At 44.5% G+C, this 15,639-nt stretch overlaps 2 protein-coding genes across 6 annotated transcripts; one reads left to right on the top strand and one right to left on the bottom strand.

The window, feature by feature from the left end:
• Nucleotides 1-653: 653 nt before the first annotated feature.
• Nucleotides 654-10,916, top strand: LOC147621460 (uncharacterized). 5 transcript variants are annotated; one of them, XR_015269832.1, is made up of 6 exons: nucleotides 654-889; nucleotides 1,108-1,819; nucleotides 2,002-2,081; nucleotides 2,158-2,422; nucleotides 2,518-2,623; nucleotides 10,235-10,368. XR_015269832.1 is itself a non-coding variant. In XM_086824200.1 (6 exons), exons 2-5 carry the CDS (start codon nucleotides 1,132-1,134, stop codon nucleotides 2,571-2,573), a joined length of 1,089 nt encoding a protein of 362 aa, XP_086680326.1. In that variant the 5' UTR covers nucleotides 654-889; nucleotides 1,108-1,131; the 3' UTR covers nucleotides 2,574-2,607; nucleotides 10,235-10,372. The 5 variants fall into 5 exon arrangements, 4 of the variants coding, with proteins under 4 accessions (XP_086680326.1, XP_086680327.1, XP_086680324.1 ...); XM_086824200.1 differs by having other exon boundaries at nucleotides 2,518-2,607; nucleotides 10,235-10,372; XM_086824201.1 differs by lacking the exon at nucleotides 10,235-10,368 and adding an exon at nucleotides 10,025-10,043 and having other exon boundaries at nucleotides 2,518-2,607.
• Nucleotides 10,917-12,205: 1,289 nt separating this feature from the next.
• On the bottom strand, nucleotides 12,206-15,394 carry LOC147621459 (uncharacterized). Its single transcript, XM_086824197.1, has 2 exons — nucleotides 15,244-15,394; nucleotides 12,206-15,193 (listed from the first exon to the last, which is right to left on the bottom strand). The coding sequence occupies exon 2, from the start codon at nucleotides 13,627-13,629 to the stop codon at nucleotides 12,976-12,978; it is 654 nt and encodes a 217-aa protein (XP_086680323.1). The 5' UTR covers nucleotides 13,630-15,193; nucleotides 15,244-15,394; the 3' UTR covers nucleotides 12,206-12,975.
• Between the last annotated feature and the right edge of the window lie 245 nt (nucleotides 15,395-15,639).

Here is a 15,639-nt window from a genome sequence, read left to right as displayed (position 1 = left end):
AAAGTAGGCAAAAAAGTTATGCTTTCTAGAAGCCCTAGGTTGACCATTGATGTGGATCCACATCATAGGAAAGATGTTGCCCATATAATATATATAACATACTACCATGCATGACCCTCATGCCCTCCCACCATGCAAATTCATGTCTAAGTATGCATGTCCTAGCTATAATGGCGAAACTGCATAGAGGAAACTAAGGTGTAGATGGTACAAATGATGCTATGTCACATGCTAACCATAAAGTAGACTGTGAGAGCTACCTTGTCATGTGATTTGACGATATAGCCCTATCCAATGGGTTTGGTGGATTTCGACTTGTACAATTTGAGTTTAAATTTGTGCCATGGAAGTTTCTACAATTTTGGTAGAGTTTGGGGCGTGCACCATCACATTTCTCTAGTACGTCGTGATTGAAATGTTAAAAAAGTACCCACAGAACTACCTGTTTGGAAATGTTAAAAAAGTACCCACAGAACTACCTGTTTGGGAATGTGAGAAAAGTCCACAAAGTTTGTAAAACACAAGAAAGTGAAAATTTGTATTTTAAGTTGGTTGTCAACTTCCATGGAGATGCCTTAAGGCCCCACAAAAATCTATAAATGTAAAATGCTGGTGACGGCATTGACTCTCTCTCTCTCTCTCTCTCTCTCTCCCTCGCGACGGAACTTCCGAGAATGCACATAACGCGACACAGCGAATTGGAGAGTCAGATTTTGAGCTTGTTCGTTGAAAACCCCCCCTTCTTTTGCAGTTTTAAAATCTTATTTTGAGCTCTCGCGTTGGAGTTTTCTTCAGAAAAAAGCAGCATAGCCCTTGCCGACATCCCGACGCCATCGCCAAGCTAAGTAAAGCATCCTTGGCATGGTTCACGAACCTGGATAAAGGCAAGGTAAGAACCCTCCACCCACCCATTTCCACATGCTCACAGCTTTCTTTGGGGTTTACTCTGAAGCCCCACAACAAAAAAATTGCCCTTCGATTTTTCGTTCAACTTTTTAACCCTCAACCTGCCCCATTTCGGGATCTCCACATGGTCAGAGCTTTTCTGGGCTCTTGTTGATCTCGGTAGGCTGAAATCCGTATGAAACTATGTGTTTTGTGACACAGAAACCACCATCACACACACAGAACATGGCGTCTTCCTGTGAGCTTCAACCCTCTTCCGCTACCACCCTCAAACGCATGGCATACAGCTTTGATGGTCAAGGCAATTTTACCTCCAAAGCATGGGACTTGGGGACCTGCCAAGGGCGCCTAGATGATGAGCGTTTCTCATGGTATCATGTGGAATTGCCACGGTCGTATACCACGTTGGCCTCTGCCGCCCAGTACCTCATTAGTACTCTCTGCCCCCCTTTGAAGCTTCAAGATATACTTGCCCTTGCCAGTAATGGGCCATTCTGTGGGTATGTGGATGGAGCCATCATATTTAGAGCCAATTCTGCGGGGCCAACAACAAGCGAGTACACACAGAAGCTGGCTGGACGGGTGACGGAGGATTCCGTGATAACTGTCTCACTTGGGCGAATCCCGAGGCTGGAATTCTCCACATTGGCAAAGAGCAGCTTTTTGTCTGAGATACCTAGTTTGGAAAGCAACATTGGATCTGATCAAACAGGAGCCACGGGATTTGTGATTCAGCAGCATGTGCTTGAGTTCTACTTAACAAAGAACCATTTGGAGGATGTCAACAACCGCATACCGATGTCAGTTTTAAATCTGGTGGTGCACATAATTGATACCCACATTGACCATTTGCAGGATATACTGACTAGGCTCGAGATGGATTTGGATGAAAATGAACGAGAGCTAGACACAGGTAAACGAAACGAAGAGTGTTGCAGCTACTTCTATTGATGTGTTTTAGCAGGCTTTTTTGAATGTTTGATTGGGTTTGAAGTTGCATTAGTTTGAGGCCTTGGGGCACCATGCATCTGATGGTTGTTGCATGTCAGCATGTATGCTTCTGATGGTGGAGATTTCTCATGGAGTGTGGTGTAGGTGGGTATGTGGTAAAGCAGCAAATGCTTGTTGATCGGTTATTTCCCAAGATGCAGCTCAAATTACAGCGTCTTTTGCAGGCAATCCTCTCTCGCAACCTGGTAGCGTTTTTACTTTTTTTATGCACTTCATCTTCTCATCTGTTATGTTTGCCAGGTTGTTTCACACGGGGAGCAAGTTTTTCCTAGATTTAAGGAGAAGTTGGCAAGCAAGAACTGGTCTGCTTCAGAGGATATGGTAGCTATGCAAACGCTGGCTGGCCGCCTCCAGAAGCAGAAAGAGAATGTCGGGTTTCTTGCCAACCGCATAACTGCTCTTCAAGCTGGTCTTGATACATGGCAGTCTGAGCAAATTAATCGGAAGCTTTACTACCTCTCATTTCTATCAATAATTTTTCTGCCATTGTCAATAGTGACATCAGGTATGTTCTCATTGATAGGTGTTTACTACCATTTGAATCTTTACTACCTCTCACGTCTGTCAATAATATTCTGCCATTGTTAATCGTGACATCAGGTATGTTCTCATTGATAAGTGATAACCTTGTCTCGACTCTCACGGCTTTGCTGTGACGTATATACGTTGTCATTATTGGAAGCCTACTTGGTGAGCCTCAATCAATGTGAGCAATTATTGACATGCTTCATGCTCATATACTTGTAGTTGCAACTCTGTTCTGCTTCAAACTCTAAAGCTGCATGATTATGGCCATGGCATTAGGCAATATCCCCTAAGTTTGACCTTTCTTTATGCATGAACTAGCACTTACCCTTGGGTGCTGATGACGTGAGTGGGGATGCCATAGGATGTAGTCTATGCTATGCGTGATTTCTCTGAGAATTGGGCTGAGAGGATTTAGCCAAGGGGCCACCTCCGGAATTAGTCAGCTGGGCTGCTTAATGCTCTTGATTGCTGCATTTGCGCGTGAATAGGAGAGGCAAGAATGAGATATGATGAAGTGGGGGCTGGGCTGTCCTATTAGCAAGGCAATTTTCCCTCTTCCCTGCCGGTTGGTTAGTCAGCCTGCTATTCGTGGGTGAAAATAGAAGGGAAAACCCCTTTTGAGCCCCTTACTAAGGGGTGTTTACTCCTTGGTCTTCCCATGGTCCCACTTTAGGTTCTAAGGGGCACTCTCGGGGCACCCCGGGGCTCCTTGATGGCCTCCGAAGCTCCCAGAAAATGCAAGGCACATTGCATTTGCTTGATGTGTGGGACTCTGTTGTTTTCTTCATTTCCAACTTGTGCTTAATAAAATCTTTTCGTCTCTGGGTCTTGGTTCTTTTGATCTTGTCTTCCAAATAACTCTAGGCTTTTGGTTCATAAGCGTACCACTTTTCCACGTAGGGGCTAGTTCCAGTGCTTGTAGTGTTCGAGGAGGCAATGGACATGCTTCTATCCATTGGCCACCTCAGAGGTTGAATAAGTGGTTGGATTCATGTGTTTTTTAAGGGCTATTGTGCTAGATCATTGTAATAGTGTCTAGGTGCCCTATGAGTAGCCTACTGTGGACATAGTTATTGGGTTGTTTTGTGAACACACTTAGTTGGACATTGTTATTAGGGTTGGTAGAGTTGGTATAGCCAACTCACCAACATTAGACACTTAAATAGGAGTCTAGGCTTTAGCCATATTCATTCATTGATCATCATTGAGTCATTGTTGAGAACCTAGGAGAGCACTATCGTTGAGTATTTCTATTTAGCATTTTAAGGTCCCTCCCAAGTCATGTATGTGTCTCTTTTCATATAGATTTCAAGAAGGAAAGAGAGTGCACTTAGAGAAGAGTGGTAGCAATCGCAGCCTACAGGAATGAACATTTTGAAACACCACTTCTGTTTTGACTCAAGTAGTGCCAGAGACCGTTTTCCTAGCTTTGTCCCAGTATTTTTTCCTCTCTGGGATCTTTGAATCTGACAAGGCGCCTTTTCATGCGAGAGCGAATGATTGTTGCCTTTCGAGAGCGAGTTGAGCAACCTTTGGTGTTTCACAGCTCTTGGCCGTTATTCTCATTGACCCATCACTTGGCTGTTCAATTTCTAGCCAGTCGAGTAGGGCTTGAATTGCCTTTTCTCGACCATGCCCCTTTGGGAGATGACACAAGCATATGTCACCCTTGGACAGCTGAGCACTACTCAGACCTGATGGGGGACATGCACGTCGGGATTTCGCTATTGAAGTCCGTTGTCTCGGCGGATAACGGCTCGACGAAACTTGCTAAGTGCTTTTATTGGCGCGGCATGGATGCATTTCCACTATCTGTGAGGCGGATAATGGTGCAATCTCATTGCGATATTTTATTGACTTCGCCACTTTGGCAGGGCGGATAAACCAATTTCGGGCCATTTAGTTAGTCGAGGCTGCATCGATGTGAGGCAAAGGCACTCCGTGAGGTGGTCGGTGTCAAAGGCTCGCGTCGGTGGATGCAGAGGCACTCGGATGTGGTAGTGGCAACGGAAGATGAGGTGATGCAGGCTCTGGTGACAAGGGTGTTGTGGTACTTGAGGTGGTAGATGAAGAGCAGAGAGGGCTGCTGTCCCAAGTGGTGTAGTGGTGCAAGCTTTGATGAAAAGGGTGCTGCAAGACCTGAAGGGTGTAGGCTCTAGTGACAAGGGTGCTGCATACCTGAAGTGTGGTGAAGGGCAAGGAGGGCTGCCGTCCCGAGTGGTGTCGATGGTGAAGATAAGCAGTGAGTGGGCTGCCGTCCCGATGGTGTGATGTGGCAAGATGTAAAACATTGATATGCTCTACTGTAGCAGAGAGGGCTGCTGTCCCATTAGCTGTGGTAAAACGCTGATGATATGCTGATGTAAAGCGCTGATGATATGATGATATAAACGCTGATGTAAACGCTGATGATGTGCTGATATAAGTGCTGATGATATGCTGATGTAAACGCTGATGTAATCTATGTAGCAGAGGGGGCTGCTGTCCCATGAACAGATATGTAACGTTGATGTATTGAATGTAGCAGAGAGGGCTGCTGTCCCATGGTGTAGCCTGTAGCAGAGAGTAGGCTGCTGTCCCAAGGTGTGGCCCAGTAGTAAACGCTGAGGTGCTGTACTGTCAGGCGATGATGATAAAGCAATGTGGTGTAGGACTCGGCAGCAGTAGCAGCAGATGGTACCGGATATGGTCAAGAAGTGGTACACCTTGATGAATGATGAGGCTAACCTATATATAGTATGAAGGAGTGCTGGTCGGCCAGCCCAAAGGCTGTCGGCCAGCAACAAAGACACAAATATCCCAAATAAAACCGATAAAGCCCAGAAATTCCCTTTTTAGGGCTGGACAAAAATTTTGTTTTCACACGGGAAGATCTCTCCAAGCTGTAGATCCCTATCCTCAGCACCTAGAAGAGGGCTTCATCAATCCAATCAGCATAAAAATCAGCAATCTTTGCTGAAAATTCAGAAATACAATAGTCCCAAGCGTCAGATGAAGAAAACGCAACAATCTTGAGGAAGCCTCTGCTCCCGGAAGAAAACGCAACACCTTCTACGTTGAAATCCGCAGAAAACGCAGCGAACTGTTGAAGCCTCTAAAACGCAGCTTTCTTCTGTTCTGTTCACAGGTCAACGTTTTGCTCTGATACCATGAAAGAAAGTGAAAGCAATAGAAAAGACAGGTGTAGGCCTAGGTACAAGACCTGTAAATGCTGGAAACTAATGTTTATTGCTGAAAACTGAGCAGGAGGGAAGCCCGTAGGTGCTGTACAATGATAAGAAGTAGAAGCAACTGCTAATGACCTCAAGAGGATGCACAAGAATGAGGTAAAATGAGGGGAAAGGGGAGCCACCCCTATATACTCCTCATGAGAGTTGGTTGGCCAGCTACAGTAGGCCGACAACTCCATAATAGCATAAAAATGCTATAAAAGGCATAAAAATTGGAAAAAAATGCCTAAATGAATATGTGTATGTGGGGCCTCATAAATGGCCAGAACAAGCATGAAAATGATGCATTAGACCCTCTTCAAATGATATATAATCCAACACAAGAACATGTGCATGAGAGCATTAGAGATTGGAGCAATCCAAGGTTGCAGTAGAAGGTTTTCAAGACAAGATCCAAGTGGTCAAGAGTGCCTCAAGTTTTGGAAGCAGGATGCCAGGATGCCAAGGATGGAGTCCACATGGAATAAAGAGATGATGTCGGCCATCCAAGATTAGTTGGATTCCCATCATCAAGCTTAGCAAGAGGGAATATCACATGCACAGATGTGGACATACTTTACACTCTAGATTAGCTAGGATTAGGATCTTCTTAGGGGGATGTACTAGCTATTTTATGTGATTTTTGATGTGTTACTATCCAAGGACCTGGCGGATAGTAGTCGGGTAGGTGTACGGATAATTTCAAAAGCCTATAAACAACAAGGATCACTTCAGTCTTTAGTTCATAGTCACAAGGGACGGAGGGCCGGGACGCGGAAACGTCGTCCCGAAATGACATGGCGCTCCGAGACGGACTGGGGATGGGCGGGACGTCCCGGGCATCTACGTCACCAGGGGACGACGTCCTGAGAACGGCGGAACGGGCGCACCTTGTCGGGGACGGCGTCCCGGGAACGGGACGGCCGGGATGCCTTTTTTTTTTCCGCTGGTTTTTTCGTCGTATTTTTTCGCTTTTTTTTTCTGCCGTTTCTACTCATTGCTTTTGCCCGTTTTCTCTCGTTGGTGGTTGGCAGCTGTGCCCGTTTCCTCTCGTTGGCACTGTGGCCTACCGTGACCCGCACCATGCATGAGCCTTGGAGCCGCCTATAAGGCTTGAGCTCTCCTCTCTCTCTCTCTCTCTCTCTCTCCCACTCTCTCACTCTTGGCTAGCCGCCCCACTCCCTCTCTCCACTCTTGAGCTTAAGCAGCAAGCTCTCTTCTCCCACTCCCTCACTCTCTCACTCTCTCTCTCTCTCAACCCGCAAGCTTTCTCTAGGCTCTAGCCTCTTAACTTTTAAGCCTTAAGCCTTAAGAGCTCTCTCTCTCTCTCTCTCTCTCTCTCAACTTTCACCCTCTCATGGCATCTTCTTCACAAGTAGCCTTCGGCTCCGCACGTCGTGGTGGTGCTAGAAGAACCGATGGTTGGTCATGGCGGGAAGAGGTTAATGCCAACCGCCTTGGAAGTGGTGGAGGAGGGAAATGAGCAGGTGGAGACACAACAGAGCCCAGAGGACGATGCCACTACCTTTCAGACTGGTCATGTAGTCAGCCATGATCATGACGCCAGTACTTCTCACGCTCCACCCTCCGATTGAGCATTGCAGGCTCTATGATTTATCATTTAGCTATGTTTCATTGTTTTTACTTTTGAGTCTTGACTCAGCACTTTATGTGCATTGTAGACACTAGTCTTTTGTTATTTGATAGTGATCATCATTCCATGCTTATATATTGGTTTGAACTTTGTTGGTGTACTTATTAGTGCCTGTTCGGTGTTTGTGCCACGTATTGTACATTTAAAGTGATACCTTGAAGGTTCAAAGTCAATAAATTGCATATTCCATATGCCGTTCCCGTTCCCGTTCCCCGTCCCATGTGATTATATGCTTTAGTTATCTGATCCTAGGCTTTGTGGGATAGGTCATAGGTTTAGGTTTACCTTTTTGGAGGCCACGATTGGTTAGGATCTATGTACATCTTGATACATATATACAGAAAACATTGTTTCAGCAATATCTCTCTCTTCTCAATGTTCATCTTTGCATTTTTACACGGTTCTTAAGACATGTAATTCTTTCCCATGTTACAGGCGATTGCCAAGAACCCAAGTGTTTGATGCTCACACGAAGCACATTGAGATACAATATCATTATGTGTGTGAGCTTATCATGGATGGAGAGGTGGAGCTTGTCTACTGTCCACCAACAATAGAGGATTGTGCATATATTTTCACAATGGCTCTTGGGAGAGATTTGCTGGAGCACCATCTTCATCGACTTGGCATTGGACTGAAGAGGTAGTTCACCTATGGGTGGATATTGAGTTGAGGTGTTGGGAAAAGCATTTGCTCAATGTTCCACCCTCGCGTTGTTACTATGGATGACGGATGTGCTCTATTTTGTAAGGTCCCTTGTATGAGTAGCAACCGTTGTGGTGAGCACCCAAGCACCTAACAGTTCCCAACTTAGACATTGGATGGTGGCCAAGTGTGCCTAGATGGTTAAGAGACAGCTTATGTAGACTTCGCACTTTGTCAAGTAGGATGCATGCGTGTGTGGGCTATGTGACTGTAATAGTGAGCGTTGGACAACAAACCAAGGACACTATTCTGTGGTTGTGGGGCCCGTTTGAGAGTCTATACGGTATCAGATGGCCGTCTAATATGGTCTTAGTTGGATGAAATGGTTGGTTGGTCAGTCGTGGGTTGGCCGACATGGTCGACCTACGCCCATGCCGACCTTGGGCACTCTATATATAGACTAGTTTGGCTGCCTTTGTTCATCATTGAGTTCATTGTGTTCAAGCACTCTTGTAAGCAAGACATACTCCATACGAAGTTTGTCTAGATTGCCATCAAAGCTCCTTACCCGGAGTGGGTGGGTGGACAACGATCAGTTTGTAATCAAAGTTTGCAGTTAGTAATATTGTTTGCTCTCAACTTCTTTCTGCAATTCTGTGCTTTGTATTGTGAAGATCTTGCTTCCATTATTGTGTTTTGTCTCAATCCCACATGTAGGCGCATGTCTTGAGCACATATGGGCACGGTTTGGGGTGCCAAAACTGATCCAATCTTCTCATATCCGACCTCTTACCTTGCTAAGATGCTTGCTGCGACAGGAAGCATGCCCACGTGGTGCCATGCCTGGGTATGCACATGACATGGGTCAGTTTAAGCATGGAAAACCAAACCAATCCATGGGTCAAACCCACTGTGGATACCTATCCAGACTCGTCTCTTGCATGGCTCATCCCCAGTGTGGAAAAGCAAGTTAATATCCCGTGAGAAGCTTCCATACGCAGAATGCATAATCCATAATCACGGTGCTAATGTCCATCTGGTGACAAGGGGGTGGAGGACCTGCTCCCTTCAAGATAGCAGACCGAGGGATCTTTCCCCAAACAGGACTGGGAGCTTTTCTCACGGTTGATCGGCAGGTTGATCTTGGCCCTTGAGGCTAGGTAGAAGACTTTGATGGTGTCTGCAAAATCTCCTCGGGCTTCCCTCTGTCCCTGCTAAGCTGCAGTGTCATCTGTGAACTCTAAAGTGAAGGAGCTCTTCAAGAGTGCGGATGGAGAGGCACAGACCCTGCAGGCCTGTATCTTGGGCTGAAAGGCCATTGTTTATGACACCCTGAACAAGAAAAGGTAAGTGGCAAGAAGGCAGCCCTGGCAAACGGAGGGGGTAATGGAGAAGCACTGCCCTTGTACCCCCTGGATGAGGACCTGGCTGTAGGGCTTCTTGGATGGTTTTTTCAAGAAGAAAAGATATTTATGGTCAGCTTCATGAAGGTTTTGAAGTCATGCAGTCAAGGATCCTTAGTGGATAAGAGGATATGTATGGAAAGCACACGTCCAACCCCATCAGGACCTTGTCTTCGTAGCCAAGGTCAGGTATTTATGTATGCCATGTAATGTCAAGAAGAAAAAAATACCAACAAAGAGAATAATATTGATGCATAAGTTGACATGAGCTATGCAAGCTCCAGAAAGATAATGTAGACAGTAGATTTGTGAGGCTGACGAACTGCTGGAGTATTTGTGAAAAAATCTTTGCGTGTTTTCAGTTCTGTATGTATTACAACTAACGTTACCTTTGCAGATTTTCTTTCTTGTGCTTCTATTGAAGGAAGCCACGTTTGTGGTGGGATTCAATATTTACCAAGCTACATTTCACAGGCTTAGTCATAGATGCAAGTCTGTTGTTGTCCATTCCACCTGTGTGCAAGTTTGTGTGCAGAAGGGTTCTAAGTGGAGCAAGATTGCAGGTTTATGAACATTAGAGAGAGAGAGAGAGAGAGCTAGAGCTATGTTTGACATTAATGAGAGCAGACATATCTAGAGAGATTTTCTGGTTTCTTTCATGAATGAAGTTGCTTTCCTTCTCCTTCGAAATACGGCTGTTAGAGCTGCAGCCAGGGATTGAAACAGCACCTGTGCAGTTGCTCTCACTTTTCCTGGTCAAAGCTGAACTGCTACCTCCTGTTTGTAGATTTGATACCTTTACAATCTATCATTGCATTGCGATTGTATACGGGTTTTAAGAGTTACAGAATTTCTCATTTTTCAAATTTTATGAACAGCATTTGGCATGAATGTCGGCGGCGTTCCCTGGACAGAACAAAGGAATCCTGAGCTCAAATATGGGTTTCAAAATGTTCTCCTTTTATGTGCAGCAATCTTGCTCTTTCTTCTTGCATGCTTTTCAGCCCCAGCTTTGTATAAACATCTGAGAAGACTTTGGACTAGCAAGAGTACGTGGAGGGCTACAAACAGGTCCTTCAGCTGGAGGGGAGCTCGTCACAATAGGCAGCACTGCAACGGATACATGCCTCTGTAACACAAGTGGTAAACATTCATTCATTGTTGGAATATACTTTTTGCATCTTGGGTGTTGGAGCATATTGAGCTCAACAAGCATTTGGATACATGCTCGTGCCTCTGTGAGAGAGGTAAAAAAACATTCATTCATTGAAGCTTTAGTTGGAGTAAACATTTTGCAACTTGGGGGTTTTTGAGTATGTTGAGCTCAAGCAGCATTTTCCCTGTAAAAAGGCATTGTCACCCAAGCAATATTCATCCTTAGAGAAGTGGATGGCTTTGACCTCAATGGGCAGTATGCACCGGAGGGTTTGGATATGTACGGATTGAGGATTGATATACTTTGAATGGCAATGCTGCCAATGTATCTACCATCTTCTTGGGTGACCAAAGGACAGATGAAGTCTCAATTGATTAGATTTGCACAGTGACTTTTCTTTTTCTCTTTTTGTTTAACCAGACTGGACACCCCATACAAAATAATATTTATATCCGCCCCCCCCCCCCCCCCCCCCCCCCCCACACACACACACACACACACACAAATAAAGTAGTTGTCGTGACTCCCACGTTAGGTATCGCAGGCTTCACTACCCTCTGTTGTAGAGAACATTGACGTTTTAAATGAATCTTGTGTGTTATCTTTTTAGAGTGCAATTTTGGAGTTTAGCAAAAAAGATATTTAATATCTTGCTTTGTAGTTAAATATGTGCTGGATCGCATGGCCATGAGGGCATGCACACATTTACTATAAATGTAATCAATAACATATGCTTGCTACACATCCATGCAGTTTTATAATAGCTACGGTGTGAGGGTCGTAGGTGATGGCCTCTATAACACCACCAGCAACCACACAAGAAAGTATAATGGAATCGGATTTGGGGAAACCCAACAATCACAACTCCAAGGCACTTGAAGGCTCTGTTGATATCCTTTGCAACCCTGTTGATTTAAACTGACACTTGAACACTCTCCATCCAAACAAGATAGATCTATCCTCCTACCTCTTCAACTGACCTGCCTTGGTGCACAGTGTTCTCTTCAACAATCTCAATCAAAAAATATCAACAATCTCAATCAAAAAACATCATCTCACACACCTCACTCCAAATTTGACTCGGTCATGACTCTACAGACATTCAGATCTTCATCATAGTAGATTTCTTCCAACAATTTCAACCAAGTCAACATATTCATCTCAAACCCCATCACCTCATGGACAACATACTTATGCCCAACTCTCTCTTATCTCCCAAAACTTGCAAAACCAAATTAGTCTCAACAACCTTGAGACATGGGTTCAAAACAAAACATAAGAAGACGGAACCTTCTCAAATGAATCCTAGTCCTCACAACACCTTCATCTTCATGTCCATAGCCTCCAATTTCAAAGGTGTAATTTGCAATCCACTCTATCTCCTTCTTGAAACACAGATGAACAATTGAGCCAGGTTATGGGTGAATCCAAGTTTCGACAGAGACCTTAGGACACCTCACATCCTAAATGATCCTCTGCTCCCTTTGCACCCTTGCTCTGGACATCCAAACCTCCTCAAGCTGTTAGCTTCTTTGCAATCTTCGTGTTTTCGTGTCCGTGTCCAAATGATTCCTTCATCTCCTCCACGATTTTCGATACACAAAATCTAGCAAAAAACAGTAAGGCCTTCAAGCCTGCAAACCCTCAAGTCACATCAGAGCTCTTGAGCTTTTTCCAAAAAAAAACTCCACCAAAACCTCTCACTATGTAATCGTTGCACTCCCCGCTTCTGCAGCCTTGTTGCAGACACCCCAGCTTCTCAGTCTTTCTTCGTCGTTTTTTCCTCCTCTCTCTTGCAAAGAGCCATGCATACTAAAATTGAACTAAAGCCATCCCTTTCTCTTTTTCTCTCCCCAATTAACGATTTCTCCTTTTGTTGCCAAATGGACAAGCCTTCCATGCGTGGGTGGTGGATGCATGTGGCAATTTATCACCATCATGGAGGACATTAGCAACAGACCATCCCCATCCATTCCATCATGGGTCCATACACACCATTCCATGTCTTTTTCCCTTTCTCAGTTCCATGACCTTCCAAACACACATACTCTCTCTATACTTTACCTTCTCCTCCTCTAGGCTTATCCATGTCCCATCTGCATGTGTCACAAAAATGCCTCACATATTTTCCAAACCCCTATGGTGAAACACTTTAAGTGTTTCACACCTCCTCTTGTACTCTAACTGCATTCTCTTTCAAAACATTCCTCCATGAAACTCTAAAAACAACAAGGTCATCATTCTCAACACCCCCTAGGTCAAATGGATATGGCATCTCCTTGCAAGCCTTCCAATTGAATTGATGCACCCACCTGGATCAAATACCTCCAAACAACCTGCAAACAACCACCACGCTTTTCCCCTATCAAAGGGTTGCATACACCAGCATACATTCTGTTAGCCCTCTTTCCAATCCCTCTATTCATAGACATCAGGGACTCACCATATGACACAAAATTCCCTTCAACTGTGTGCTACTATTTGACCTTCAGCCCTGTTCCCTAAAGTCCACAATCCTTTAAAATTAACAACTTCATGCTGCAACCATAAAACATCTCCACATGTATCTTGTTTTACACTATGTAAATCATTTTCCTCTTTCCCAAAAATACTATTGCCACCATAGTAGATATGTTCATCCAAAGCATCTACAGGGCCCTTGTACATAGGCATACCACCAAAGACATCCACATGAACATGATGATTCTCTTCCAGCATAGAGCTATAAGTCTTCTCACAGCACTTCTCTCCCAGTAGAACATCATCTCCATCCTTACTCACATCATCCAAACCTTGGGTCATCTTCAAAAAGTCTACATTATGCAAGCCATAGTCCTCCCCAATCACATCACCATAGTCATATGACTGGATACCCACATGGTCTAAATCTAAGGACTCAACATCATCTGCAGCACCATTCCCATTATCAACTTCATCAAAACAGCTAACATCAATCTCATCAAGGAAGGTACCAACAAAACATGGAGAAACATCATCTATCTCAGCCTGACCACATACATCATCCACAATATCCACAAGATCCCTTGACATCTCTAATATACATTCAGATGTCTGCTCCACAACACCATCCTCCTTCAGATTCTTTCTTGAAAACATGTGACCATCATTCTCCAAACCTGTATCAGCCCTTTCAGCATGTATCTCAACAGTCAGCTCCACAGCTCCATGAGTATCATCACATAGGCCCTCCTCCTCTACTTCCAATAGAATCTGATCCAAGTCTATTTCTTCATTTGATCCATCAGAAGACTCTGTAACAGAAGCATCAAAGCTTATCTTCTCACTAGCCAGACCAGTAGTCTCATTGAAGATCTAGCAAGGTCAACATCATGGCCTACTCTCCTATCGGGCAAAACATTAGCTTCACTTTCTTCTTTAGTGTGGCTGCTTCTAGCATATTGACATTACCAAACTAGCCTTGGGGTTGCACCTGTCTTGGCACTTTATTCTCACTGACTCCATCCCAATAATCAACACCTCTATTGACCTCTTGTTTCTGAATGACAGGGTAAACTCCATTTGATTCTCTCCTTGGCTAAAAACACCGAACTATTCCTCTAGTGCCTCTCTCTTGGTGGTCTTCTCACTTGATCCTGTATCCCCAGCATAGCAACATTCAAACTCCCAACCTGTTCAGTCAGCCTTTGGATCTCTTGATGTAATCCGTCTTGTTCCCTGTTAGGTTCCATCACTCTTGGAGGTTCCACATGAATCCTTCTTTCTGGATGCCTATCCATAGAAAATGGGTCTACCACTGGTCCAGCTCGAACCTGATCATATCTGACCTGCAAACTTGCCTCTCTCTCTCTCTCTCTCTCCTTCCTTGCTAGCTCATGCTTCCTCATCTTCTTCCTCCTTTGCTCAGTTTCTATCCTTACTGCTTCTACAAATGTGTCAAGATCCTTCAACTCCACCTTCTCTTTAATGCTCTCATGCAACACACCAATAAATCTGTCCTTCAGAAAGTCTGGAGGTACCTGGTTTTCTCCCAAACTTCTCAGAATCTTCCTTTAAACAATTTCAAACTTGCTCACAAAAACTGACATTTTTTCATCCTCCCCTGATACAATCTACTAAGCTCCCTCCATAGGTCTTCAGGATTATCTGGCTTCCCAATACCTTCTCCTCAAGGCTCCTTTCAATTTGTCCCAACCTCCTGTTCTCTCTTTTGAAGCTTCATCCTCAAACCATTCTTTGGTTGCACCTTCCAAGAGCAATCCCACCATCTTCAACTCTTGTAGGCATCCTCATCCCTGTTATTCCACAGCTGCCAGTTCAGTCCTCCTCAAAAATTGGTTGACATCTTCTCCCTTCTCACCTTTGAACACATCATATTCCAAACCTGCCACCATAGGCCTTGAGTTAATCACCAAGTGGCTTCCAACTTGTTGATCAAAGCTCTCAACAAGAACTCCTTGTTCCTAAGTGGGGACACCAAAAATTGAGGGTCTTGGGTGATGGCCTCTATAACACCATCATCAACCACACAAGAAAGTATAATGAAATCAGAATTGGGGAACCCCACAATCACAACTCCAAGGCACCTGAAGGATCTGTTGATATCCTCTGCAACCTTGCTAATTCAAACTGACACTTGAACACTCTCCATCCAAACAAGATAGATTCCCTTCAATTGACCTACCCTAGTGCATAGCTGACTCTAGCTGACTATAAACTTCCAGCTATCATCAAGTCACATTCAGATCTTACATAGACAACATATTCATCTCAAACAAAGCATCAAATCTTAGAACCCCATCACCTCATAGACAACATACTCATGCCCAACTCTCTCTTATCTCCCAAGTGACTTGGAAAACCAGATTAGTCTCAAGACATAATTTCAAACAAAAGGAAAACAATAACACCTTCTCAAATGAATCCCAGCAGCAAGTCCTCACAGCACCTTCATCTTCATGTCCATAGCCTCCAATTTCAAAGGTGTAATATGCAATCCACTGTGTCTCCTTCTTGATGAATAGTTGAGCTAGGTTATGGGTGAATCCAAGTTCGGACAGAGCTGCAGTGGCAGAGATCTTAGGGCACCTCACATCCTAAATGAACCTCTACTCCCTTTGCACCCTCTTCTCTGGACATCCAAACCTC

The sequence above is a fragment of the Cibotium barometz genome, chromosome 30, assembly GCF_041138505.1.
Source record: "Cibotium barometz isolate CiBa-2024 chromosome 30, ASM4113850v1, whole genome shotgun sequence".
NCBI classification, from domain to species: domain Eukaryota; kingdom Viridiplantae; phylum Streptophyta; class Polypodiopsida; order Cyatheales; family Cibotiaceae; genus Cibotium; species Cibotium barometz.
This window is presented reverse-complemented; position numbering and strand designations above follow the sequence as displayed.